General features: G+C 42.1%; 1 protein-coding gene across 1 annotated transcript in view; it reads right to left on the bottom strand.

Annotated features, from left to right (window-relative positions):
• The window catches only part of rgs12a (regulator of G protein signaling 12a), a gene marked incomplete at both ends in the record, with an annotated part of 53,750 nt that overhangs the window by 20,581 nt on the left and 5,995 nt on the right, over positions 1-27,174 (bottom strand). The window contains 7 exon segments of the mRNA XM_080741203.1: positions 1,051-1,201; positions 1,985-2,164; positions 5,086-5,229; positions 6,310-6,402; positions 7,020-7,207; positions 9,779-9,811; positions 11,158-11,179. Coding sequence (XP_080597329.1) covers positions 1,051-1,201; positions 1,985-2,164; positions 5,086-5,229; positions 6,310-6,402; positions 7,020-7,207; positions 9,779-9,811; positions 11,158-11,179 — 811 coding nt within the window.

The raw sequence follows: 27,174 nt of genomic DNA, 5'->3' as shown, positions 1-27,174 counted from the left end.
TGCTGCTACAGTAGAGTGTACATCATAACACACAACATGTTACATTACTGCCCCAGTAGAGTGTACACCATAACACATTACCGAGCGGCCATAGCTGGTTAGTGAGCCCGCCTGGGGAACCAGAGCCCCTGGTTGTCGCATGCACGATGCCAGGCCAGCAATGTGTCGACGTGTCCCTGACAACTAACCCCTAATTGCAATTGTACGTCATAACACATTACTGCCGTAGACGTAGTCTGTGCATCGTAACACAGAAGATGAGTTCACGACATGCTTATTATAGTTTTGTATTATTCTTTTTTCTTTTTACATTTAGTTTTCAATTTCACTTTAGTTTTGATCTGTGTTTTAAAGTGGGCTTGCTAGTTTAGTAGAGTTTTTAGTTTTTGAAAAGGCTTAGTTTTAGTTTTGTTATTGTATGGATTAGTTGGGGGAAAGATTCAACAATCTTTTATTTAAATGTTTTTTATCTACAAGCTCTGCATTGGGAGCTTGTACATCTGCTATTTTTGAACTTTTAAGACTATGGACATTTCTCCCTATGATTTTAGTTAGTTTTGTTAACGCACAATACCTCATTATTTGTATTTCAGTTAACCTTTTTTTTCTATTCCTGTCTTTATTAATTTATAATAACCCTGGAGCTCACACTACTAGCAACCATACAAGAAAACCGCCTTTTCCACAGTCAGTGAAAGAGTCTTCCAACAGTGTTGCAATCTGCTAGCAATCAAATACATGTTCCACAATCAGTAATGCTGTATTGATTATTAATTGTCAGCACATAATAAGTAAAGGTGTTTGTTTAAAAGCAAATACATGTTTTGCATTTGAGTGTTTATTTGTCAAACAGCAGGGGTACATAATTAAAATTAAATTGGCGCTGCAGGCAGTGGAGCAGTATTTATAAGAAATCACCATATTGTTAGGAAATTGTGATGACAGTCCCCATGTCCCTGCCCTCAGTCTTCATTGTCCAATAATAAAAAAAATATATGCTGTGACGATAAACGTATAGAAAACACATTAGGAGGAATTATTATGTCTCACCCATGTTGATGTCTCCAATGTCCTTCTTCTTGCTTCCTTTCCCAAAGCTCCTGTTGCGAGACCAGGAGAAGAAGATGCCACGTTTCCTATCAGCGCTGTCATCTCTGGACTCATCGTTAATGGACCTCCCGGATCTCTGCTTCCGGCCATCCTATAGTTTGGAAGTAGGATTAAACACTCTTAAGCTTCGGGTGCAAAATGCAATCAATGAAACCGTGGCAACAATCATGACCCATCACCAACGATGAACACGGCCAGTTGGTTTCAGTATTCATGTATGTGTAGCAGAGTAGCACTGCATTGGCCCGGGGATTTCCCCCTTTGCCAGACGGGTAAACTGGTGCTGTGACCTGTTCTGGGTTTCTCAGTGGGCGACTTCAAAGTGTAAATATAGCAGAGTTGCCCAGAAGCATAATATCTCCCTTGGTCAAGAGGGATTCAAATCCAGGTGGTTACATATGCATGAGGAATTATGTGAGCTTGTTGTATACAGCAAGGGTCTTCAACTCGGGGGGTCCAAAGTTACAAAGGGGGTCCTCCAAATCCAGAAACATGTTTTTCGTGATTTTTTTTATATTAACCACTTGAACCCTAGTGTTCACATTCTGAGAACTTTAGCCAAATATAGCAGATCTACAAGCTCACAACGCCTTGCGCTGCAAGGTTTGGTGTAGAGGGGGAAAAGAGCAGACCAAGTACCTGAGTGAAAGGACAAGCTTATTAAGTATCGACGGTTCAAGTGGTTAAATATCTGAAAACACAAATTGACATGAATCCAAAATACACTGAGGATTATGCTCTCAAAAGATGAACCTATATGGAATCAATGAAAAGGTTGTGGAGGTCCCTGCTTCATCTCTCTCTCAACTAAGGGGTCCTTGACCTGAAAACATTGAAGACCCCTGGTATATACAGTCAAAATAGTTCACTGCACCTTTTTGGGTGTGGACAGGGTGGATGATGAGCTGGCACTGTGCTTGGAGGGTGCAGGACTGCAGGGGATCTGGTAGGGGTCAGGCAGGGAACGCCCCTCCACCTCAGACAGCATGCACTCCTGGTACAGGGAGGACCTCATGAACCGTGAATAGCTGTCGAACTTCATCAGGTTGAAGATCTACAGGGCAATGAGAGAGAGAGAGAGAGGCACAGGGAATGGAGGGAAGACATGGATGAGACTAAAGACCTGGTGTTGTTAACATATGGTTATGACTGATGTTATGACAGGTGTCCTAACAGTTATGGTTAAGTCATGTGCATGTGCAAGTTGAAAATAAACAGGCGTGTGCGTGGGTGGGTGTGTGGCCAATGCCTGCCTTTGTGTGTGCACTTGTGCTATAGTTTTTTAGTGTGGGGGTGTATACCAGTTTGTGTTTATCTCTCTGGTAAAGGCTCCGAGCTTTCTGGTAAACAATCCCAGATGGTCACCAAAAATGACAATATGCTTCCTTGTACAAAGTGACTAAAATGAGAACAGACCCTCTGACAGCACACAGAATCCCTCCTTTATTAAATCATAATGCTTTTCTGCCATGGACTGGCCTTGCCTGATGCCAACGGAATCGATCTAATTATCCCAACCACTCAAGTAATGTACTTGGATCTTCCCAGGGGCTCAAAAAGCCACAAATATAGAAACCACTTTAACAGCATGTGCCACATCGCCCTGGAACTCCTGGGGTTATGTGACAAATACTAAACTGCTGTCTTGTCATGTTGTATTAAAGCAATAGAACACAAGGGCCAGTGTGCTTGTTCTAGTAAATAACATCAGCGCTGTGCTGCAGATCAGGAGGTTATAAACTGTGGTGCACGTCTCCCCAGGGAGCTGCCAGAGCATTGCATTTCATTAACTTCCTGTTCATCAGGAAGTTACAGTAGTTAAGTGACTTAAGTCCACAGATTCACAAAGCGGTTGAGAGGTTTGCTAATATCTATAAAGGTTTGGGCTAAACTGTGTGCCCTCTCTCTCTCATTCAGTGTTGTTTTTGACAGCACATTTTGATTTAGTTTTAGTCATAGTCTTTTGAATAAAATGTCATTTAGTTTTAGTCATAATTTAGTCACCTGAAAAGTTTTAGTTTTAGTCTAATTTTAGTCGACTAAATATCATAAGATGTATTTTGGCAGACCTTGATGGCATCGTAATGACTGATTTTACACTTGGTTGCGTGCTGAAAATAGCCGATCTACAATCTCACAACGCGTCGCGCTGTGACGCGTTGTGAGCTTGTAGATCTGCTATTTAGCACGCAACACCTGAGAGCAACCAAACATAAAATGACTCTCTTTTCCACTAGTCCCTCCCAAACATTTTAGTCTAGTTTTTATTTTGTTGACGACATGTCAATATATTTAGTCTTAGTTTTAGTCACCATAGCTTAGTTTTTATTTAATTTTCGTCAGTGAAAAAAACATAGTCGACAAAACATTTTTGTCAGTTTTAGTCAACGAAATCAACACTGCTCTCATTCATCTGTAACATCTGTAACTGTGCTTGCTTAATATATCGTAGGTGCATAGCAAACGTTTACTTGAAGTCTTGTTATTGAAAGTGATGCATTGTCTGCTGTTCACAAGGAAGAGGGCTTGGAGGACCTGGCATCTCTCTCATTACCTCCCTTATTATCAATATGTATCGACTGATCGATTGATGTCAAACTTTAACTTCCTGCATCATAGCAGCTATAGGAGTGCAACATATCGAACTAAATATCGAATACCGAACCGAATGACCCTGTACCGAACAATACAATACAATACCACTCCACATCCACATTCCCCTGGAACCCCCTCAAGGACCCCTAGGGGTCCGCAGAGCCCGCTTAGAGAACCATTACCCTAGAGGTTGGGTACCGTATTGTTCAAGTTGAAACAAAAAAATACGTAGTTAAAATCAAGGACATTTCTGTTTATTTTTTGTATCGAAAAAGTACACCAAAATATCGAACCGAACCATGAATTTTGTAAACCGTTGCACTCTTAATATTTATGTATGTTTTGTTCACTAAAATGTTAATGCAGTTACTCTTTACATATTATTAAATAGAGACTGTCCTTACAAGCAAAGATAGTATTGTTTGTAGTGGCATGGTAATGGGTGAGGGGCTGGTTTGTTTTAGCTTTGCCCACTGAATTAGACTTTATAAACCTCTGTCATGCAGTATGTCATCAAAACCACAATGATATCTTATATCAGATTGTGATTTCATCACTGAGCCATCAAGGTTTGATGAAAAGTAATTCAGCTTGTGCTGCTAAGCAACTCCTACTCTACAACTCCCTGCCAAACATGTTGCCGGATCAGAAGCCAACTGTTAATTTTAGCAGTGGTATAAAATAGATTTACTTAAAGGGATATTCCACTTTCAAAAAAAACTTTTGGTCGTTTTATCGTCTATTCAGTCTAATTAAAAACTGATCAGGGTGTTCATTAAACCCTGAACAGTTTTTAATTTGCTTGATTCAATATTTAGATATTTGATGTAAATGTTTTCAGGCCCTCCAGGCCCAGGGCCTCTCCCCATACACACCCATTGTAACTTCAAACTCCATTTTACGTGAGCAGGCTGTGTTTTTTCAATAACTTTATTCATTTATTTTGAATAATTCTTTGGGAAAATGGAAAATATATATATATATATATATATATTTGCTCTAATGACAAACTAAAATATGAACCCTTGTTGTAAAAAAACAAAGTTGTCCTTTAAGTATATTTTAGAGCCAATTTCACTCAAGTACATTTTGAATTCCAAACTTTTACTTGTAAGGGTGCCCTCACACCAAAATACCTATGAGAGTGGAACCTGCGTTCCGCCAATGCATTTCAATGATAAGGGAGCGTTTTTTGCAGAAATCCTCTGCTGGCATGAAACCGCTTCACTCTAATTGAAATGCATTGGCGGAACACGGATTCCACTCTCATAGGTATTTTGGTGTGAGGGCACCCTAACAGAGTATTTCTATATTGCAGTATTGATACTTTTACTAAAGTAAAACATTTGAGTAGTTTTTCCACCACTGTCTAGCTGTTACCTGTAGCTGCTGAGCCTTGAACATGTCTGGCCGCGGGGAGGTGAGGACGTCGTCAGCCAGCTGGGCCTGGCTGTCAATGTTGACTGGCGTGGTGGCAGAGCTGGACAGGAAGCTGTTATAGATCTCTGCGGCTCTCTGGGACAGCTGTAGAAAACAGAGGAAATGCCACGTGAATGATTATGACATTTTACATGACGATTAATTGTCTCTCAAATAATTGCGATTAGAGATTTAATTGTGTCCTTGTCGATGACAATTACATTTCTGTTTGTCGTGTAGGCTTTGAAGTTGCCATGTGCAACTTCAAAGAAAAGACTGACATATTTGACAACTTTATACTTAAAAAAAAGGACAATGATAGCCGATCTACAAGCTCACAACATGTTGCGATTATGTCAATGAATTGCGATCATGTCAAATAATTGCGATTAGGCGATTATGTAATAATTGTAACAGGCCTAGACGTGAATTTCAGCATTCACAGAAAATACAGTTTTGTTCTTACTACCCCTACCCCGACTCCCCCTGTATTAGTTCAGAAGTGTCTTTGAGCAAAAACACTGAATCCCAACTGCTCCTGATGAGTAGGTTCGAGCCTTGCATGATGTCCTGTGTTTGTATTGACATCGGTGTATCCTGCTGATATCGCAACAACGACAATCACTTTTTTCAGTGCAGGATACTGTTAATGGCACTGAGACATTTGTTTCTGCATAGTGATGGCTACTATTGTTATGGTGCATTGTTGATTGATGTTGGTGTCCTTGACACGGTGATGTTGTTCTCTTGACTCTTAGTTTTGTCGCTACCCTTGCTGTATCTATCTTACGGTACTTCTCTTACCCTGTATCTATGATTTAACTGTTGTGGCGTCTTTGGCGACTGAATTTCCCCCGCGGGATTAATAAAGGTCTACCTATCTACATCTTATCATTCATAACCCAAGTCTGTCCATCTCAACCAGCAGAGGGAGAGAGGAGAGAGAGAGAGAGAGCATCACATACGGTAATTATTATGGTTGTGTGTTGAATTTTTCAAGTTCAACATAACATAACTTCAAAATAACTTATGCTATTTGATTTCCAGATTCAGTACCATGAGTTTTAGCACGGAAAGCAACATTGGTAATACACCGTTGGCAGTGTATTAGTGCTATAACCTTTGAATTACACACAAGCATTGACTTGTGATTGTCAATAGCTATATATGGGTCACTTCACTTACCTGCTTTTTGTCAGTTGCAGGGACATGACTGAAGTATTCGCAGGCCTGCCAGAACAAGATGTTCTCCTCACTGAATTCCTTCTTGAGGAATTCCTGTGGAGACAAAGTTTCATTGCCCTTTTATATCAAAGCCACAGCATCGGCTCTTCATCATACCACCAAATGAAGTTTCTGAACATCACCCAAAATGTAAAATGACAAAGAATGTAGGAATGCTTTTGAATACTACTTTTGTGTGTCTTTTTTTTTGTAATCCATGCTGTTCTTTCTTTCCTTATACTTTATTTATTCAGGGAAGCCCATTGAGTGCAAGCTCTCTTTTTCAAGGACGCCCTGATCACAGCATATAAAACACAATAGGCCTACAAGCAATGAAAAGAAACAACAGCAAACAACATCACAGATGAGAAAATATAGTTACTACATGAAACAGGTGCAGACTCTGTAGTGTGTCCTCAAGAAGCACTTTAAATGCTTGAGTCCAATCGATTTCAGAGCGTTTGTCCCATTTGTGTGGAGCATAACAATGTTATGAGGAAGCTTGATGTACAAGAACTTCACTAACTTTGATGTTTCTACCAGCCATATTGTACATGTTGCATGTGACAAATTATAAACATTCAATTCACAGGGTGCCTTGCATGCATATATATATATATATATATATATATATATATATATATATATATATATATATATATATAACTTACCGAAAAGTAGCGTACTCCCACGGGGTCCTGGAGGAGCCGCTCGAAGCAGGCGGCCCAGCTGGCCACGCGGCGCTCTGAGAGCCTCCGGTGGGTGGACGCACCGGGCAGGCTGCCATTGCTGTTCAGACTGCTTTGACTGCAGCACCCCTGCAACTGGACCCCGCCCCCTCCACCACCACCGCCATAGTCTGGTAGAGAGAAGAGCCATACAGAGGAAATATGGTTAGGCTACAGTCTGGAAGCAGGGGTCATACACATACTGTCAGCTGGCAAGACTTGGCCTTGTCCGTGGCAAATTTTGTATTTCGTTTTTACACACCATTATAATGTTCTTATTTTGATCATAAGACCCAATTACTGAATATCAGTCTCCAGGTTTTCTTCAGAATATGTATGACACTGAATTTACTATGACACTATGGCATATTAGGAGTCCACTAGGACAGTGGTTCTCAGACGTTTTATTTTCAAGGAACCCCATAACATTGTTACAGGCCTGGAATGGTCATTTACGGCTAGCTCTTTATGTGTCTGTCGACTCATTTTGTATGTCCATGGCAGAAATAGAATTTTGGCAAAAATGTCCACCACAAGCCAGTATGACGATGACCCCTGTCTGGAAGGCTGAGGAGGATAGAGTAAGGACGTGTGTATTTTCACCATTAACCACTGACTATTTTTGCAGAATGTTTACCTATTATGCCATAAACAGAATTGGGGCACTAGAGTTTAAGTCAGGACTGTGAAACGTATTAGATCAGGAGCCATACTGGCAAAACACAACTTCATAAGGGCCGGACCAGTTGTGCATCCGTGGATGCATACATGAGCGGAACTAATGCATATTCCCTGTATCCCAATGTTGTCTGTCTTTGTTATTTCAACCAGTTGTCTCAGTCACTGCTACAACTACAGCATCTCACTTTATTATGAAGAAGATTAGCTACTTATTATAATTATAATGTGGTATCTATTACAGTCGTAGGCTACAAGAAATGTATGATGAGAGTTGAAAAATGCTGCTTTTGTTTTGGTGCGGGCACAACACTTTCCAATTGCGATTTGAAAATAGAACGATCCTATTTCAATTACCCTACTGTCCCTGCTATCTATGACATATTCATGACATTATTATAGAACTAACAAAACAAATTGTAACTGCTACAGAATGGTTTACATTTTAGCCAGGCCTGCTTCCAGAAATCTCAGACAATGAACTCTAGTATTTTTATTGAAGTGATCACAATCTACAATGCACTAATAATACAATAATGGAAAATTCCGGGAAAAATGCGTAGGCTGGCTATCATTATAAATGTATTTCTAGCAATGCTGTCAATTAAATTTGTCATCTTTTGTGTGCATGTGCGTGCGTGTGTGTGCGAGAGAGAGAGACAGACTTGCATCATGCTCTTCTTATTTGGAAAAACAGCCTGTCACTCGCTCAATAAAAAAGAAAAAGAAAACCACTTTTCAGCAGTGATATTTTGTCCAAGTAGTACCTCTTATATTCCCATGAGTGACATGCACTAACTGCAAAGAGTACAACTCTTGATAGTGTGATAAACTGGGGGTTGGAGCACAACTCAATCAGCATCTATTGTTCTCTAGGTACATCAGCTTTTGAGCTGAAACTCAAGAGAAGAGGTGGCCATAGCTGAATGGGTAGAGAGACTGTCTGGGATCCAGTAAAGCCGCCGGTTTGCCCCCTGATCTGCCCACTCTGTGTGGAAGCAAGTGTCCCTAAGCAAAAGTATGACACTTAATTCCTAACTTCTCCCTGGCCAATGAACTAATTAGTGCCCACGGCTCCTAATAGTTAGAATGGGTAAATGCAGAATGCAGAAGACTAAATTAATTTAAGAGTAAAAATGGTGCCCTTTAACTAGTCTACAAAACACTGAAACCTCAGACACAAAAAGGGCGTAGTAGAGTGATTCTGGCAAGGACATTATAGTAAACTCTTCCACTACCACACACACTACATGTCATGGACACAGCAATGCGTTGTGTCACAGAGCAAGTGAGAGGTGAAGAAAGGCTGTTTTAAACTTAGCTGCGCAGCCGGTGTTGCACGCCGAAAATAGACGATCTACAAGTTCACAGCGCGTTATGCTGCTATCTATGATTTGCGAGTAGATCGGTTATTTTTGGTGCGCGACAGCAGCGTGCGTCTCTTAAAGCATAATTATTCAACCTTCTAATGGAGAGTTTAAAAGTAAACACCACATATTTGTCGACTAATCGCTTAGTTTGATCATCAATAAGTCTGTAAAATTGTTTGCTGCACACAATCATGCAGAGACCAGCTTTTTCTCATTGGCGAGTTTGAGAACTGAACATTCCAATGCTGAATTCACAGTGGCTAGAAAGTTATAGACTGACATAATTAAAGGGTTACAGCTAGCGTTTACAAGATCAAAAAATGACTAATCGTAATCAACTAACATCTTGAGTTGGGTTAGACCAAATGAACCAATGAATCAATGAATCGTCTATGAGGGTTATTAGCCTCATGTGTGGGAAAGGTGTAAACTGGCGACCAACATCATCTCATGCCAAATGTTAAATGCAGACTGTTTTTAACTGTGACGTAGTGGCAAAGTACATGAGACAGGAAGAGAATACGGGACGGTAGGTAGAACAGAGGAAATTGGAGAATAGAGAGGACTCAGAGGAGACATGAGACAGGGTCCGGGAAACAGGACAGAAACGGGTGAAGGTTCAAAACTATCAGCTCGTTCTTATCTTCATAGTACCTGCTATCATGGCAGCAGATGGCCACTTTAGAGCTGGGTGAGTGCATCATGAAGGGAAAGCAGCGTTAATGAAAGAAAGACAATGGGGGCACAGTGGGGCTTGTTAGCACTACACAGCAGTTGTCATACAATATGAATAAGGGAGCAGCGGGATACCGGTTCCGGAGAGTGTTGTGCTCACACAACGAGGCAGAAATTTGCCCAATCTTTAACCGTGACAGGCTGTCTCTATCAGCCTCTTTCTATGTCTGTACATGTAGGTTTAGCTCTCAACGAGGTATACAAGGATTGTAAATAGTGCGAGGCAACACAGCCACAGCTGTTGATGTGTGTTTTAGGATATAAATCAGTGGTTCCCAAACTTAGCTCGAGAGTCGAGACCCTAAAATTCCATTTGACTCAGGGACTAGGAACCATTAACCTCGCGACCCATTAAAACCGGTCTGTGACCCCAAAATAGGGCCTGTCCCACTGTTTTGGAACCACTGACATAAATGACTAAAGCAGGCTCTGTCTGTCAAGCTCAGATTGTGGGCCCTGTGCACTGGCCCAGCTGAATCAGTGTGTGTGTCACCAGGGATTAGTCTTTAAGCTAAGCCTGACAGTCTGAGGTTCTCTTAACTTAACTAGCTTGTATGTATTGGCATACGTATGAACCTCCACACACACACAAAGCTCCTCGTCCTGCCATTTGTTTGGATTTGGGGTGTTGTGCTTTCTTAAAGGCTTTGGGGATCTTTACATTTGCCACATTTTCTGCTGCTTTGTTAACAACGTGGCTCAGAGAGGAAACAGCCTTGCATGCCAACCACCGCGAAGAGGCCAAGACAAGAGCACTTTGTGTAACAACCTCAGTGGCCGAAATGTTAGCAAACATTATTAATACCACTGTGAAAGGGGGAAACCAGACAACAAACACTAGCTGAACTAGCTATTGCTGTACCTAGCCTCAAAACTACTTTACCACCCCCTTGTCTCTAAAGCGCCAGTGAACACACAAGCATCAGGTCATGTACACATGTCCTTTAACTGTTAAAGGACATGTACATGACAATGTCAAAGTAGAAATAGAAAAAGAAAATTTGAGAACGCTACACAAGAAGATCCTCAGTATTAATTTATCCCAAATTTCCTGCGACGTGACAGTCGCTTACCTCCTGATTAGGGAATCTTACTGGTTTTCCCAAATTTCCTGTGTGTACAAAAGCTAAAACTAAATAAAAACATCTCAATAAAATTATGAAGAACCATTGTTTAACTTCACTGGAAGACAGTAGAGAGCAGAAAGCAAACTAACTTACTTTTACAGTATTTATGTGTGTCACACTAAAAGCCATTTTTTAAACAGCAAACATTTAAAGTGAAAGAATTGTACTCACCACCATCTGAAGAAGCAGCGGACTGAAAAAGAACATAGAGAGACATTAGTGGAAAGTTGCCCTCATGACCTACTCCTGCACTGTGACAAAGAATAGGAGCATTTGCTGATAACAGTGTCCCTCCAGACATCCCACCAGTTGCTCTGAGAGGTGTATGTGTGTGTGTGACTATGTATGTGTGTGTGTGTGTGTGTGTGTGTGTGTGTGTGTGTGAGAGAGAGACGTGTGTGACGTGTGTGTGTGGCTGTGTTTGAGGAATGTGTGTCTGTGTGTGCTACTGGAGAGGGGCTGGACTTTGGGTCGCTAGCACCAGGCCATTAATGTGTTCAGTGGGCGGACCTCTGATCTCTCATGCACACACACAGCTGTTCACACCTCCAAACCCTGGACCCACCTCATCAAACACACACAGAAGCACACAGGAAAATGCAAGAATGCAAATGCAAGAATCATGCTGACTGGTATCACAAAACGGATTTTAGGGCCAATCATGGGAGTGCTACTTGAGAGGTCATCAGAGGCGGTAATGACCCTCTTTTCAGATGCTAATGTATGGATGAGTGGTTTATAGGCCTGTGGATATCAGCGACTTAAAGTCAATTAGGACAAGTATCCTCGGTTGGGTGTTATTTTTATGTTCTAAAAACTGATCCCATGACATATCCAGAAATTATGTCCATGGCAAGTGCAGGTTGAAGTTGCCTCCTCAATGGGTCATTTGGCCAGGCCATGAAGCAAAAGAGAGACTAAATGACTGAATATTTTTGAACCCAGGAGAGGAAAGGAGAGGAGCGCCTTAAAGCTTGGTCCAAGAACAGCCTGTGTGAAAAGAGGAGTCTGTTTGCAAACAAGCTTTCTCTGTGCTGCTTTTTCAGCGTCAATGTCGAAGCAGATATTATCTTCCGAACAAGGCATGCATGGCTGTGCGCCGCACTGAATGAGCTGTTCATTATTAGCTGTTCATCATACAAAACACTGATGCAGTGTTCTGGAACAATCAGAACCAAGGCGAACTGCTGATCCAAATGAACTAATACTTCTTGTCATTATGAGCACATAAAGGTTGCCACTCTGAAAGCATGCTAGTGCACATAATGAAAACGGAACATCTTTCATCAGGTTCTAGGCCGCACTCCCTCTTCAACCACATGAACCCTAGTGTCCATATTTTGGCCATGTTATAAGTAAGTAAATATACAGGTAAAAGTAATGGAAATGGGGTATAGGCATGTTGTATTAGAAAACAATCTGTGAGTAGAATAGCCAATCTACAATGCGTTATACAGTACTTTGTCATACAACACTGCCACTCATCAACTCGACGTTTTTGTTTTTGTTTGGTTGTTGAAAATGTAGTTATTTTCGGCGAGTGACACTGTTGTATGAAGAAGTTAGGCTTGACCACATGTAAAAGACCCATCGGGACCCGCCTTCCCCTCCCCCCTTCACCATAGAAGGCTTACAGATGTAGACAAATAGACCACTAAAACCCTCAGCCGTTACGACCACGCAGCTACTGGGCCCAGCCCCACACAGTCAGCCACGCACCACAGCCCCCCTCTTCTGTGGTGGCCAGCTTGCACACAATAACTAAGGGTGGGTGCTCAAGGAAGATTGACAGAACAGAGAGAGAACACCCACTCAATAAAGCCTGTCCCCCTCGGGTACCTAAAAAAAGAGCCAAAACCTCAAACCTTAAATACATGCCGGCATTGTGCGACTGTTGTTCATTTTGTAGAACGGACAGACATCACACAGCACGACAAGACACGTTTTAAAGGCTTTGAATTTAGTGAAAGTCCCCCCATGCCCCCACCCCCGCAGAAAACATGCATTTTTGTAGGGAGTCACGAGAGTCGGCCCTCCAGCATCCAGATTGAAGAGCTTTTATTTCAAAAGATGTGCGACACAATGCGATGGTAGACGTATCCTGTTACCGTTACACAATGAGACTTCACTCATTCGCAGACACCACACACACAAGAGTGGGAGAGTTACTGTAATGAAACACAACTGATATTCCAGTGGAAAATACCCGATCTTCTACATCACATGTGTGTCAGTCTCAGAGGAGAATTATGTCCTATGACAAACAGTAATTTCGTAATTTGTGTAATGATGGGTTTGGAGATTCATAATTCAGAGGAAATTGCGGGGGAAAAAAATAAATTGATCTCTACTTGAACTGCTGCGTAGAACGTTTTGCGTGTTCTCAAGTTATGGCTATGTCTGAGTTCCTAACCACCTGAACACTAGCATCCCTAGTCTGGGCATGTCATAATGGCCCATATTGGCAAAAACAGGCTAACATTGACTGAAAATAGCCCATCTACAAGCTCACAAATTTGTGTTGCTTTGCGAGGGGTTGTGAGCTTGTAGATCGGCTATTTTTGACAAAGAGGTTTGGTGTAGACAGAAAAAAGGAGGAGACCAAGTAAAGACCACGGGGGAAAGTAAAGACCCTGGACAACAAAGTATAGGATTTAAGTGGTTAAACTTCTATCACATGGTTCTGGAAAACAAGAGGTATGTGAGTGTGTGCAGTGTGTATGGGAGAGAGAGGGGGGGAAGATAGAGAGCCCATGAGCCCATTGTTTTGGGGAGCGCTGGTTTCAATGGCTAGTTTTGGTACGGACCCTGCGCACGCATCTAGTTTTATCAGTGTAACGTGGACCAGAAACCCGTCTATTACATTTGCATTGTTACTTAAGATTTTATGTTCTACTTTCTTTTAATTCATTTAGAAAATACAGCGCTGCAGTAGGCTAGAGAAACAAAGTTTGCCTTGAACGAATTTCAAACACTAAATACCACAGTAATGGAGCCATGTATGAGGACACACACACATCGACACATGCACATGCAGTCACAGCTGGAAACCTAGGTGTTCAAGTAGGCTATATATCCATATGAATAGAGGGGGCTTGAGGACGCTCACACATTCACCACTAGAAACCTGTTATGCAAAGTAGTAGCCACTGATTAAAGTATTGCTTATAGTTATCGCGGATTCGCGGGGTGGGGTATGCACACGTTTACACGGTCGTGCACCGTTCAGTGCCGTCCGTGCGTCCGTGTGGGAATTTTTCGACTACACGGCGTCCGGTCGCGTCCGGCCTCCAAAGCGCTACTGCCAGGGTCACATTGGCCAAGCTTCGCAGGACATGCTGTGATTGGCTAGCAGGACGCTTGATGAAATTAACTCAAACAGCACCACTCACTTCACATTAGGTGTGATTTTTATTAATAATCATGTAAACATTTTTGTATAGTAATAGTTTTCACTAGACCTTGTTTAGCTGGCCCCCAGACCCCACTTTGAAAACCACTGGGTTAGACCACGCACGCACGCACGCACGCACGCACGCACACACGCACACACACACGCACGTATGTGTTTCTTAACCCTTTGCTGTTCCCTTGCAATGAGGCCAAAATGATGAGCCAGCAACACCATCACCCCTTCGCTTCCTCCCTTCACACCTCCAGTGATGGGGCTGTCACTGTGCCAACATGGGTGGCTGGCTGTGGGAGAGATTCCACTTTGATCCCTTATGAGTGAAGGGGCTTCACTTCACACAGATCCCTTATTTTCTTTACCAGGGGGACCCCAACAAAACCCCTTTGAGCTTTAGTGTTGTAATCAACCAAATGGGAGGAACTTGAGATTTGAGTCTAGTATCTTGGCAGCAAAGCCGAGTAGGACTTGGCCATACAACTGGAAAGTCCTATTTCAGACTTTATATTGCTGCACTTCCTCTCATGTCATACTAGACTTGAGGAAATCACTCACTGAAGTAGCCTAAAAAATATATATATAAAAAATGGAATATCTATTCTACATACTGTATATATATTTGATCATGATCTGAAGTGAGTGTGATGACAAAAAACAACAACAACACATTACTCGTCCATCTATTATAAACACATTCATACACAATACCAGTATTGTTGAAGAGGTAAGAAACTGTTCTCATCTTTTGGACTTGTTTAGGCATGTGTAGAGGTTGAGATGCCCAGACACAGACCATCACACGAATACAGCCAAAACATTACGTCTCTTCTAACTTTGTTTTTACAAGTTGCCACAGACTCTCCCACCAACACACACACACACACACACACACACACACACACACACACACACACACACACACACACACACACACACACACACACAATAGACACAAATTAATGTGAATCCTCTCTTCCGGACAAAGAAAAGCATCCGTTCTGGGTGGGAGAGAGAGACAGAGAGAAGATAAGAGAGCGATTAGGTAATAATGACAAAAACAGCTGACTTAACCAAAAACCAAACCAAAAATAAGTCCCCCACACCGCAGAGAAGAAAGGAGCGCTTCATCGAACAAGTGGCACGAGATTTACTCACGCTGTTGCAGTACCAGGGTTTCTTGAAGGAAAGCGTCCTTTTGAGACTCATTGTTCTGTAGTCTGCTACAGCGGCAGCAGGCAGACAGATATGTGTGTGTGCGAGTGCATACCTGAACATTCCCCACCCAAAACTCCAGCTAACCAAGTCTGTACAAGTCAGAGAGAGAGGAAGAAATTTGACGAGGTACCGGACAGAGAGGGTGGGGGTGAGGGGGGGGTGTTGAAGAAGGGAAAAGAAAGAGTTCCATTTCCTTACTCCTGTAGCTGTTGCTATGGCAACCCACCCGTACGACGATACATACAGCCTCCGCCACAGCGGCGTGAAGGATTCAGATGAAGTAAACCCTCCACGCCGTACCGCGCTCAAACCACACTGGCCTTCCCCTCCTTTCGTTTCCAGTCGCTGTGCTCTGTTTGCCTTCAAGAGCACTACTGAGTCAATATAGATTGAAACCATATGAATTTTCATTCAGCGTGATTAGTCAAAGAAAAGGTTCCCCCTACGTGAACTGCCAAACTTCATCTCTGCTCGTCATCGCGTAGTTGCCGTTCAGCAGACTAAGGGGCTCCAAGAACCCAGCGACCCAGCGTGTGCGTAACACAGCAGAAATATGGGACTGCCCTCAATTTGAATGTTTCAACAACGACAACTAGTTTCCTTCATTACAGTGAAGAAACTAAACAAAAAGAAAATAAGGTCTGAAAATAGGTTTCTGGCATTACCAGCCGTCTCTCTGCTTCCTTGGCAAATCTCTACGATCTGTGTGGAGATTGTGTTCAACCAACTGTTATTCTAAAAGTATGGGTGGCCGAGTCCAAGGTTTTCTTTCCCCTAGCAAATGATAGCATTATTCAATGTTATTCACATTCACCCAATTATCTGGAGTCCAGATTCTGGACATTACAAGTTTGCTTTACTGTGCCTCTTAACAATCTTGATTTCAAGGCAGATTCTTTTATGTTCAATTACTGGATTTGAACATAGTGGATCACTTTGCGAGATGTTTGTCATTTTGAAATCCCTGTGTTTGTGATTCCACTGGGGGGGGTCTTTATGACAGAACAGACACAGGTGACACTCTTCCCCCACCTTGTAATGAGTGAGAATTTTGGATGGTCTGTGCCACGCGCAGATGGTCCAACATATAGAACCGGGCTCTGAGAGACCGGCCAAATGACACCTCCAGTTTACCATTTAGTCTGGAAGAAGCCCTCCAAGGTTTCAACCTGGTGTCCCTACAGTATTTTTGGGCATTTATTGTCAACATAGGTGAAAACTAGAAATGTCAAAAAAGTAGAAGATTTACAAGATTAAATCAAGATCTAAGTTTGTTGATCGGCAATTTTTGCTCAAAGATGCAGTCCAGTCTTACAGTCTGGATACAAGTGTAAACTTGTAGTGTTTACAGTATATTTGGAAGGCTTGGTAATCCATAGATAGGTTGTGAGGGGGTCTGCACATGGCAGCATTTCCCAAGTAAAAAGCTTCCCACTGCTAACATTCTGCTATAACTGGCAGTGGCCACAACTGGAAGAGGTGCTGTTTTCTATATTCACAGATGGACTCTTACTAGTTACTTGCTCTGGATATTTTCACCATTTAGGCATCTAATATTATCAATGTTGAAGACTTCTTGCAACATGTGAACATAATTAAAATGTGTGTGTGTGTGTGTGTGTGTGTGTGTGTGTGTGTGTGTGTGTGTGTGTGTGTGTGTGTGTGCGTGTGTGTGTGTGTGCGTGCGTGTGACACAGGACTGTCTAGGGTTGGGAAGTTAACTGAAAATATATCTAAACCAACATTTCAATAACCCACTTAATCAAAAGAAGGAACCGCACACTCCTCAAATGCAGGATGACTTGCTTTATTGATGCAGCGAGGAAGTGCCTGAGGAAGCATCAAGCGAAATGCCTTGTGCATCACTGCATCAATAAAGCAAGTCATCATGCATTTGAGGAAAATATCCCATCTTTTCAAGGTTAATCTTTGCATTATTTTGTGCCCACACCTCCTGTGCACGAGTGTTCTTTGGTATATATATCTTTTTAAATCTTTTTAAAATGATGTATCAACACAAACAAATCTATTAGCAATTGACTCAAATCAATCAGTCTGATTAAACACTTAAGACCTGTATTATATACACTTCATTGGACAATGGCAAGGTATGCAAAAATAGCGAATATACAGTACAAGCTCACAATGCGTTTATAACCATACATTAATCGTAATCGAGGCAAACGTTCGTAATATTGATCTGAAGTCGTATCGCCCAGCCCCAGGACTGTCTAGCTCTGGGGGCCCTACATGTGACCCTAATCCACTGTTTCACAAACACTGGGTCGGGACCCATTTGTGGGTGGCAGACACATTTTTATGGGTATAAATTTGTCCAACGCATCCCCTAATTTTGTTTTGAATTATTATTATTTCTTTTTTTTTTAAAGATTTGTTTTTGGGCTTTTTATGCCTTTATTTGATAGGATAGTTGACTGACAGGAAATGGGGAGAGAGATGGGGAATGACATGTGGCAAAGGTCGTCCGGAACGGGAATCGAACCGGCGACGCCAGCAGGCATCATAGCCTAGTATGTGGTATGCACCTTGACCACTATAGGCCAGCGGGCGCCCCTGAATTATTATTATTTCAAAAAGATTTTCAAAAAGCATTCTCCAAAAAAAGGTTATTCTTTTCATGATAAAAAAAAATCCAAGATTTTTCGAGGTAACTTAAAAATAGAAGAAAAATCTAAGAAATTCCATAAATTAAAAAATATATGTTTGAGAAGTAGTGAAAATAGCCGATCTACAAGCTCACAACGCGGCAAACGTCTAATTTCTCTTTTGGGTCTCGAGCTAAAAGGTTTGGGAACCACTGTCGTAATCAACCAGAGCAATTCTCAATGGATAACTCGGAACATAAGTGTCTTGTGTGGTGACAAATCTGACAATGAAAAGTGTTTGTCACAACTACCAACTGCTCACTGATCAAACGCCCCAAAAAAAAAAAAAAAAAAAAAAGTTATTAAAACTAATCGATTCAAACGATTATGAAAAATAATCAATGATAGGTTTTAATAATAATCAATTTTTGTGGGGATTTGAAAATGTCCTTCAAAAGTATTTTAAATAGCGCAAATAACAGATCTTACAAGTTCACAGCGCAAGTTGTTCATGACACATTGTGCTTGTTGATCGGCTTGTAGCTTATAGCTTGTAGATCAGCTTTGTGCAACAGTTATATGACAAAGTCAATTGATCATTTAAAAAAATCTATTAGAATTGTTTATGTTGATTCACCAATATAACAAAAGAACACAAATGATCAACAAAGCACAAAAATATATTGATAGAATAATTGCTAAGAAAATAATAGTAATAATAATCTATAGTTGCATCCCTACTCTACCCAGCTCTTGACTGAAGAGGGGAAATAATCTATGCCTGCAATCTGTAGAGGACAACAAAATACTCCCTGAAAATAACATAATGAAAAGGCCTTGGATGGAAGAGACTTCCTTTCGAGGGAAGGAGGGCGAGGGTGTGGCAGCTGATAAGATGGAAGAGACATTTCTTCCTCAACCAAGCAAGGAGTGAGAGAGATGCAGAGATACATAGAGAGAGAGAGAGAGAGAGAGAGAGAGAGTGAGAGAGAGAGAGAGAGAGAGAGAGAGAGAGAGAGAGAGAGAGAGAGCAAGTTATGAAACTCAATGGGTAACTTCTGACTAGATATCCGACAAAACAACTTTGTGTTTGCTTTTCAGATTAAGGAGGTCTAACATGTTTTTTTTTTTACTGGAAAATGTGTTGGCCACAGCTAATCTGCCAGTCGCTCAGCTGGGATGTAAACCGAGTGGTGTAGAGGGACTGGAAATGGTAAACAACGGGAACACAATTATGTCCCCCTAGATTTGCTATCAAGTCCAGACTCCACGTCTAAGTGCTGTGTGACCTTAGGCATGGCGTTTTTAGGACATTGCTTGTATACATTCACATACACAACTGACCACATCATTTATACATAACTGAATCCTGTACACCACAGGATTTTAATGGGAAATAATCATCCCACCCTCTATGGTGAAGAAGTGCCCAGTGTTAGTACAGTAGTTTACCACTTAAACCCAGAGTCTAAACCCATAGTCTTGCATTTTGTCTACTCTACGCCAAATCTCTTTGCCAAAAATAGCCGATCTATAAGCTTGCAACTTCTAGATCAGCTATCTTGTGTGTAATGTCCCCCCCAGAATATAGATGCTGGGGTGATCACTGATCAAGTGGTTAAGGCCCTTTTTCTGGAAACACACTGTATGCCTTTATGGGCCTGTTTTTGTTTAGATTGGTTTTGCTTGAACACACACTTTTTATGTGACTACCGGTATATACCAGTAACTGAGTGATACATTGAGTGATACATTTAAAAAGCAAACATTTTTAAGTGTTGGTCCTCCCTCCTTCAATCTAATCGAACCGATCCCTCATCCATAAAGTAGATGAGACTGGGAGAAGTACTGTAAATAGCTACAAATCCATGAGTTGGTTTTTATTTGCAAAAAGGAAGTGGACATTGTCGATGTTTCATCTCCTAATCTCCATGATCGGCACTAATCTAGTACTTCAGGCTAGTTAGCCACAGCAGATGGAAGTGGCTCCATGAGTCTGGATTTAAGAGGCATTAGAACAACATGCATGCATGTGTATATACAGTAGTATGTGTGTTTATAGCTGCACGTGTGCGTTAGGGATGGGACGATATGAAAATGTCATATCACGATTATTGTGACAAAAGAAATTGTGATTTACGATATTATCACAATAATCAAAATCCATTATCCTGGGGCCGAACATTTGCCAAAAAATAGCCGATCTACAAGCTCACAACACGTTACAACGTGACGAGTTGTGAGCTTGTAGATCGGCTATTTTTTGGCAAAGACATTTGATAGGGTGAAAAAAAAGACTATCAAGTGTATATTATACGGTAAGTACCTTTTACCAAATTATAAAGGGTTTAAGTGGTACCGGATATGCAGCTCGGCAAATAAAAGGTGAATTGAACCCAGTGCATGACGGAGGACGATTGTCACACTCTGCCAGAGTGAGGGTAGTGTTGGGCAGAAAAGGCACTTGATTCAGACCTTCAAAAACTACTAAAGACTCAAAATAATGCCAAATCTTCAAAAATAGGAAGCCAGAGTTCATTGTAGCAAAAACAAGCTGTGTTTATTCACCTTCCAAAAACAGTGTCCAGGTAATGATGTTCAAAACTCAATAATATGGCACAAAACTATTTACAACACAAACTGGCCAGATTGGCACCAGGTCTGCTCTGCTCTACAGCCCTACCTTGACTGCCCTAGCACAGGTGGCAGGTCCCCTTAAATGGGCTAAACCCCGCCCCCAGACTATACCATCTTGAATTGATAATTATTCCACAATTCACATAAGAACCAGTATAACCATGTCCAAAGACAATATAAATCATTGACACAAAGTATCACATTGCTCAAATAAGTACTTCACATAATCTCAAACAATTACACACATCTTAGAGGCCCCAATTTCCCAATATACCCAAACCCATACTAACTCTGCAGAGTTGGTATGGTTCACCATTCAGGTCATCAGGTCTAATTTAGCTCAGGTGTGGTTAACAGGCTCCCTACCCTACCAATGGAGCCTACAACCAATCAACAAATATGTATCAATACACACATTCTCTGCAAATTGTGAAATAAAGTCAGTTAAAAATTATGGGGGGAAAAAAACAGAAATACACTTAAGTTTGTTAAAAGTGTATTAGTGGCAGGGTGAACTGCCACAACGATATTACGATAAATTAAATCTCCACAATACGATTATCGTGAGTGTTTTTTATCACGATAAGCGATAATATCGCGTATCGTCCCATCCCTGATGTGCGTTAGCTACTGTACATGTTGGTGGATAACAGCACAAACAGGGAGTGTTAGCATTCCTGGGAATGGAGATGTTTACTTTTCTACCTGCTGCTGCCCTACTTCTTGCAGGTCCAGGGGCTTGGCACTGAGGCTACAAATGGAACTTGCCTTTTATTTTCTACCGCAATACATTGTTATACTAACTCTGCCTGAACCAGGCACGGTTATGCACAGCTCACCGCATGCTCTGGCCCCGCTATAACTGTCGCCAAAGTAAATATGTAGCAACAACGCATTAATGTAAATTGTCGATGGAATGGTGATTCCTTTGGGCAGGATGGGGAGAAAAAAATAAAAATGACTTGATATGCTACACCAGGGGTCTTCAACAGGGGGTCCGGGACCCCTAGGGGGTCCTCAGAGTTACTACAGGGGGTCCTTCACATCTTTGTGTGATAGAAACCTTTTTTATATTACCGGTAACCACTTGAACTCTAAAGTCCATATTCTGAGAACCTTTGCCAAAAATTGCAGATCTACAAGCTCACAACGCCTCGCAGCGTGAGGCGTTGTGAGCTTGTAGATCGGCTATTTTCGGTAAAGAGGTTTGGTGTAGAGGGGAAAAAAGCACACTAAAGAGTGAAAGGTCAAGTTTATTAGGTATTGACGGTTCAAGTGATTACATATCTGATAACACAAATTGACATGAATCCAAAACATACTGATGATTGTGCTGTCAAACGAAGAAACTAAATGGAATCTGGGGGTCCCTGCTTCATCTCACTCTCAGCAAAGGGGTCCTTGGCCTGAAAACGTTGAAGACCCCTGTGCAACACTTAAAGTTCTACCCCTTCACCCCCCCCCCCCCCCCCCCATCACCTCAACCCCGACCTCATTCATTATCATGGCAACACAAAAAAGAGAAGGGTGCAATCATTTAAGCCTGGAGGGGCTGAGACGAGTCAACCACATAGATGCCGCCACACCCTCATCCTGCTTCTCACCAGAAATGGACTTTCCAACCTGAAACCCGACACTTATAATTAGTCTTATGATTTTTCCCCCTTGCTCCACCAAAATAACTTTAAAGAGAGAAAAAGAGAGGGCTCCACATGAAGCTGCACTGTTGGAAACCCAACGAGTTTGTTGGGTGGTTTTGCTGTAACGCGACGGCGCCAGTTGTTATTGGGGCTGAAATTTTACTTGATGATTAGTCGTCACACAAATGATTGCGATTGATGATTGAATTTCGTTTTTGGCATTGTAACATTATGTAAATACAAATTACATTTCTGTGGTGACAGGCCTAGTTGTTAACAGTGAACATCTCTTTCAGGATGTGGAACAAACAGGGCAGACGGTAGCTCTCCAAATGAACTAGTCACCTTCAGCCACTTCCCCCACATCGTCCTGAGTCTCCTGCATGACCTTATGGTCTGGTGCCTAATCCTTCTTGTCATACTGGGAAGTGGGAACCTAAGCTGGCTGGGTGGGATTGGTACTCATAGGGATGGGGGTTAAATTCAGCCCCCTGGGCAATAGGGGCTAAGGGATGCCATTTAGTCCCCACGGGTATGTATTTGGCAGGAATAAGTTCAGGGCGACTCTCACAGGAGTCAAAAATAGATGCTTCAGAAGGGAAGAAAATGGATTACTTTGAATCTATGTATGGAAGGAAGTTAGATGGCCATATTTACACAAGCCCAATTCATGATGTTTCATTTAACTTGATAATATTTTCGTTGCTTATCCCTGCATTCATCTACCAACCACTCTGGCGTGTGTGGAATATTAGTGGCATAGTAAAATTATTGATTCATCGTTTGGTTTGGTCTTCGTCAGACACGACTTTGTCAGCTGATGTTTTATTCCCATAGTGAATGGATGTTTTCTTGAGAATTATCAGTACATCTCTTGGAAACGCTATAACCCTTTAATATAGGCCAACATTGTGAAATTAACATTAGAATGTTCAGTTCTCAACCTCGCCAACATGAAAAGGCTTACATGTACACAGCCTTGGCCAGCATTGGCCTATGATTAATTAGTCAACTAAGAACTTCTTTAGTTGAGGTCAGCCAAAGTGTGAAAATAACTGCACATAATAACTGGCAGAAGAATCCACCTTTCCATCATTTGCATTTCAGGTCACCCTACACCCTTTACCTTTGGTGTCTTTAGAAATAATGATACGATGGATACTGGATCAGATCATGAATACAAAAAAAGACTACAGTCAACCTACAGCAAGTAGGTCGGCATATACTTAGTGCAAAAATACATACTATAATAAATACTATTCTGTATGCCATTGTTGTTCAGTATCTTGTGGAAAGGTTCGAGAAATAGCTCGGCTAGGGAAAGTTAGTGTTTAGGCTGCCAGAGCAAAGCTCAGTATATTATCAATCCCTCGCCACAGTGATGGGGGAATAACTTGGCTGCCCCCTCAAATAGCCATGTTTACGACTTCCACGGTACGAAGGAGACGAGACCTTGGCAGGGTCTTACAGTGCGCTGCTGTGCCAAAGACAAGGCCAAAATAATACCAACCACACTCGCTCTCCTACACAGTAAAAACTCTGAGAGTTCAATCAACACTCCAGAATTTACAGTGTAGCCTGACTGGAGCCCACATTAGTTTAAAAAGAGTCAGTACCTTTAACTCAATGTCATGGAGAAATCATGCCTGAACATGGCTCCATCTGCAGGTGTGCGTTACAGTGTTAAATGTGGCATGCAGCCCACAGTGTCTCAGACGTGCCCAAACTGTTCCCTGGAGGTGATAAAGCAGTTTGGCAGTTCTGCGCCGTTCCTTGTTGAGTAACCTCTGCACAGTCCTGGCCGCATTCACTTTCAGTGAAGCAGCGGAATTTAATAATAGCACGGATAAGGAAGGTAAACAGCGTGTGTTTAGATTTTAGGTGTGATTCAGTTGCAAGACATTTTGTTTTTTAGGTCCGATTCGAAAGTCTGGCATGGCCCTGCATGCCCTATAGCGAAATAACAATATAACCCAGTGTGTCATGATGTTACGCATTAATGGGCAGCCCCTTGTTGGTAGCTGGTGTCATAAGCGACTGTGACTACATCATCCAGTGTACTGTGGTACTTAGCCTATATATATATATGTACCAGTGGTACATATAACAAAACCAACACACATGGCAAAGACTCCAACTTGCCAGTCTCTGGATAGAAGTGGCTGCCGGGCAGAGGTATTTTCCGTGGTTATAGTTTGGTCAAACGGCAAGCTCAGCAACCACAGCCACATCTGGTCAACTGGTTATTGGCGGTTATGTATTCGTACCCCGAGCAGCTGACCAATCAACTAACTTCATATAAAGTTTTACTCTGTTAATGTACTTTTTTTCCCCCAGCTGGTGGGCTGGGAGCCCAAACCAGCCTCTTTAATTGCAATTGAAAAAAAGAAAAGAGGGAGAAAAAAGGCTCTGTAGCAGGAGGGGGAAAAATCATAATGAACACAATTATAAAATGCCAAACTGCTTGCTCTTTGCATCCTATAATGTTAGCCTAAGGACGTTTCAGAAACACAACTGTCCACCCACACCCGAGCCAACCCTGTGATGACAGCAAGATAAAAGTGTTCTCTTGCCTGTGCCGCTAATCCCCCAAGAATACACCGTTCCAGCTCATCTCCTCAAGTCACAACCCTCCACATCAAACATGAAAGCATGGAATGCATACCCTAAAAATACATTAAAAAAATAAGACCAAGTGAAAAATGTGCTTCACTGTAAAGGCAGTGTTTGCTGCCATCTAGATTATGATCCTTAAAAACAATACAACGATGTCTGTGTAGCACAAACAACAAGGCACATAAGTCACCAATGGTTATTTGAGGGAGGGGAAATGTTTGAGCTGTGTGGTGATGCACAACAAGGAATGGATAGAATAGGCCTATAGGAATCCGAGAGGGGCAGAGCAAAACTATACTTGTCTGTTAAGTCAGTCTACTACACAGCTACCTGAAAATAACATCCCATATCTCTGAGCGTTGACTGGGGGCCTTGATCCCATTTGACGACAAAAATCCACAATCTCCATTTGTGGACGCTACACACAAACACAACTCTCCTCAACCGCGTCAATTCATTTTGAAATGGGTCACTTGCAGAGTGAGCCCAACAGAATGCAGCTTATTCAGTAACTGTGTGAGCCGCGCAACCGTAACTTAACTCCTGATGGACGGATGACAAGAGCCATCACAGCCCACTTCACAAAGACTCTTTTGGTATGTGCATCTTAATTGGGAGCCACTGTGCATCCTGACATTGAAGCTTCACTGTATCTTTGCTGTATACTATACAGCAGCACAGTGTGTCATGCAGCGCATGGGAGATCAGTTGGCACTGGGCAAAACATTCCTCTGACAAACCACACAAGCTAACCACTGTACGGCACAGTCTCTACAACAGGAGCCACAAAGAGCCCAAAGATGGAAAAGTAGCCGTTGCAGAAAGGACATCATAAATACACATAAAGATGGCATCACTCGAGTAAAGGAAGAATGAATTAAAGGCAAAATTACAAATGTTGTGGAAAGAACCCCCCTCTATGGGGCTTTTAAGCCGTGACATCATTTTGTAGGCAGAGGAGAATCTGCCCCCAGAGCATTTTCTGTCCCTTGCTATTTCAAAAAACAACAACTAAAAAATAACGACTAAAGTATAATTCTAACACTTTCCTTTCAACAACAAAGAGAAGAAAATGTGTAAATAGTAAAAATAGTAAAAAGATTCACGGAAACTGGGGGCAGAAATTCTCCTCTGCCTACAAAATGATGTCATACTTAACAGCCCCATAGGAATTTAACCACGAGACTTACAGAGTTGAGAGTTAAAGTTTGTTCCATGTATGGTGCTGTGCGTGCGCTTGGCTCGTCCTCAGCGATGCTCCACACGCCTGGTGTGTGTAAACGGGTCCATCCGACTGTGCTCTGTGGTGCACAGTGATTGTCTGTGTGTTTTTCGCAGTTGAGAGGAACAGAGCGCAAGCTCAGAACGAGGCGGAGAGGAGGTAGGAGGGTAGGAGGAGAAAGGAGCGTGCAGGAGAGATGAAGATCCTGACAGCTACTGGGAGTTCAAAAGCTCCCTCTCCCTGCAGCCGCTTCCTCTCCCTCCCTCTGGCTTGCCCGCCCTGGCTCTCACTCATTCTCTGCTGTGTGAGCTCCCTCCCTTTCTCTCCTCTCTAACCTCCTCCCTCCCTCCATCTTCATTCCGCCTTAGTTACTGATACGCCCACATAGTATATCTCTTAGCCGCGGGTGTGCAAAGACAACTGCTTAATGCCTCCGCACACCTAGGAGGGGAATGGAAACCATGCAGTTGTGGAATCAGAGATGGCGCTCTCGATTCCCCCTGTCCACCTGACAGAAACCAAATCACAGCTTACATGAACACCTATTGCAAGGATTAACCAATGCCCTTGTATACGGTAGACCAAGACTATGGAGGGATACCATATTTTCAGCCTCCCAAACCTTGACGCTTACATGAATGCATACGTTCATGCTCGACCATTTACAGTATGCACGTTTACGCATGTGCACATGTATATGCACTTATCCGTCATAAGTGTTGAATTCAGACTTCAAGGTTCAGGTTTGAGCATATACGGTACATGAATGAACACAGAACATGATAAACATCAACCACTGAAAGAATTTGAAAGAACCACTGTCAGAATTTGGGACACAGCTTG

The sequence above is a fragment of the Nannobrachium achirus genome (assembly GCF_963921795.1).
Source record: "Nannobrachium achirus genome assembly, chromosome: 14".
Classification (NCBI taxonomy): domain Eukaryota; kingdom Metazoa; phylum Chordata; class Actinopteri; order Myctophiformes; family Myctophidae; genus Nannobrachium; species Nannobrachium achirus.
Note: the sequence above shows the minus strand (reverse complement) of the source record. Positions and strands in the feature narration are given on the sequence as shown.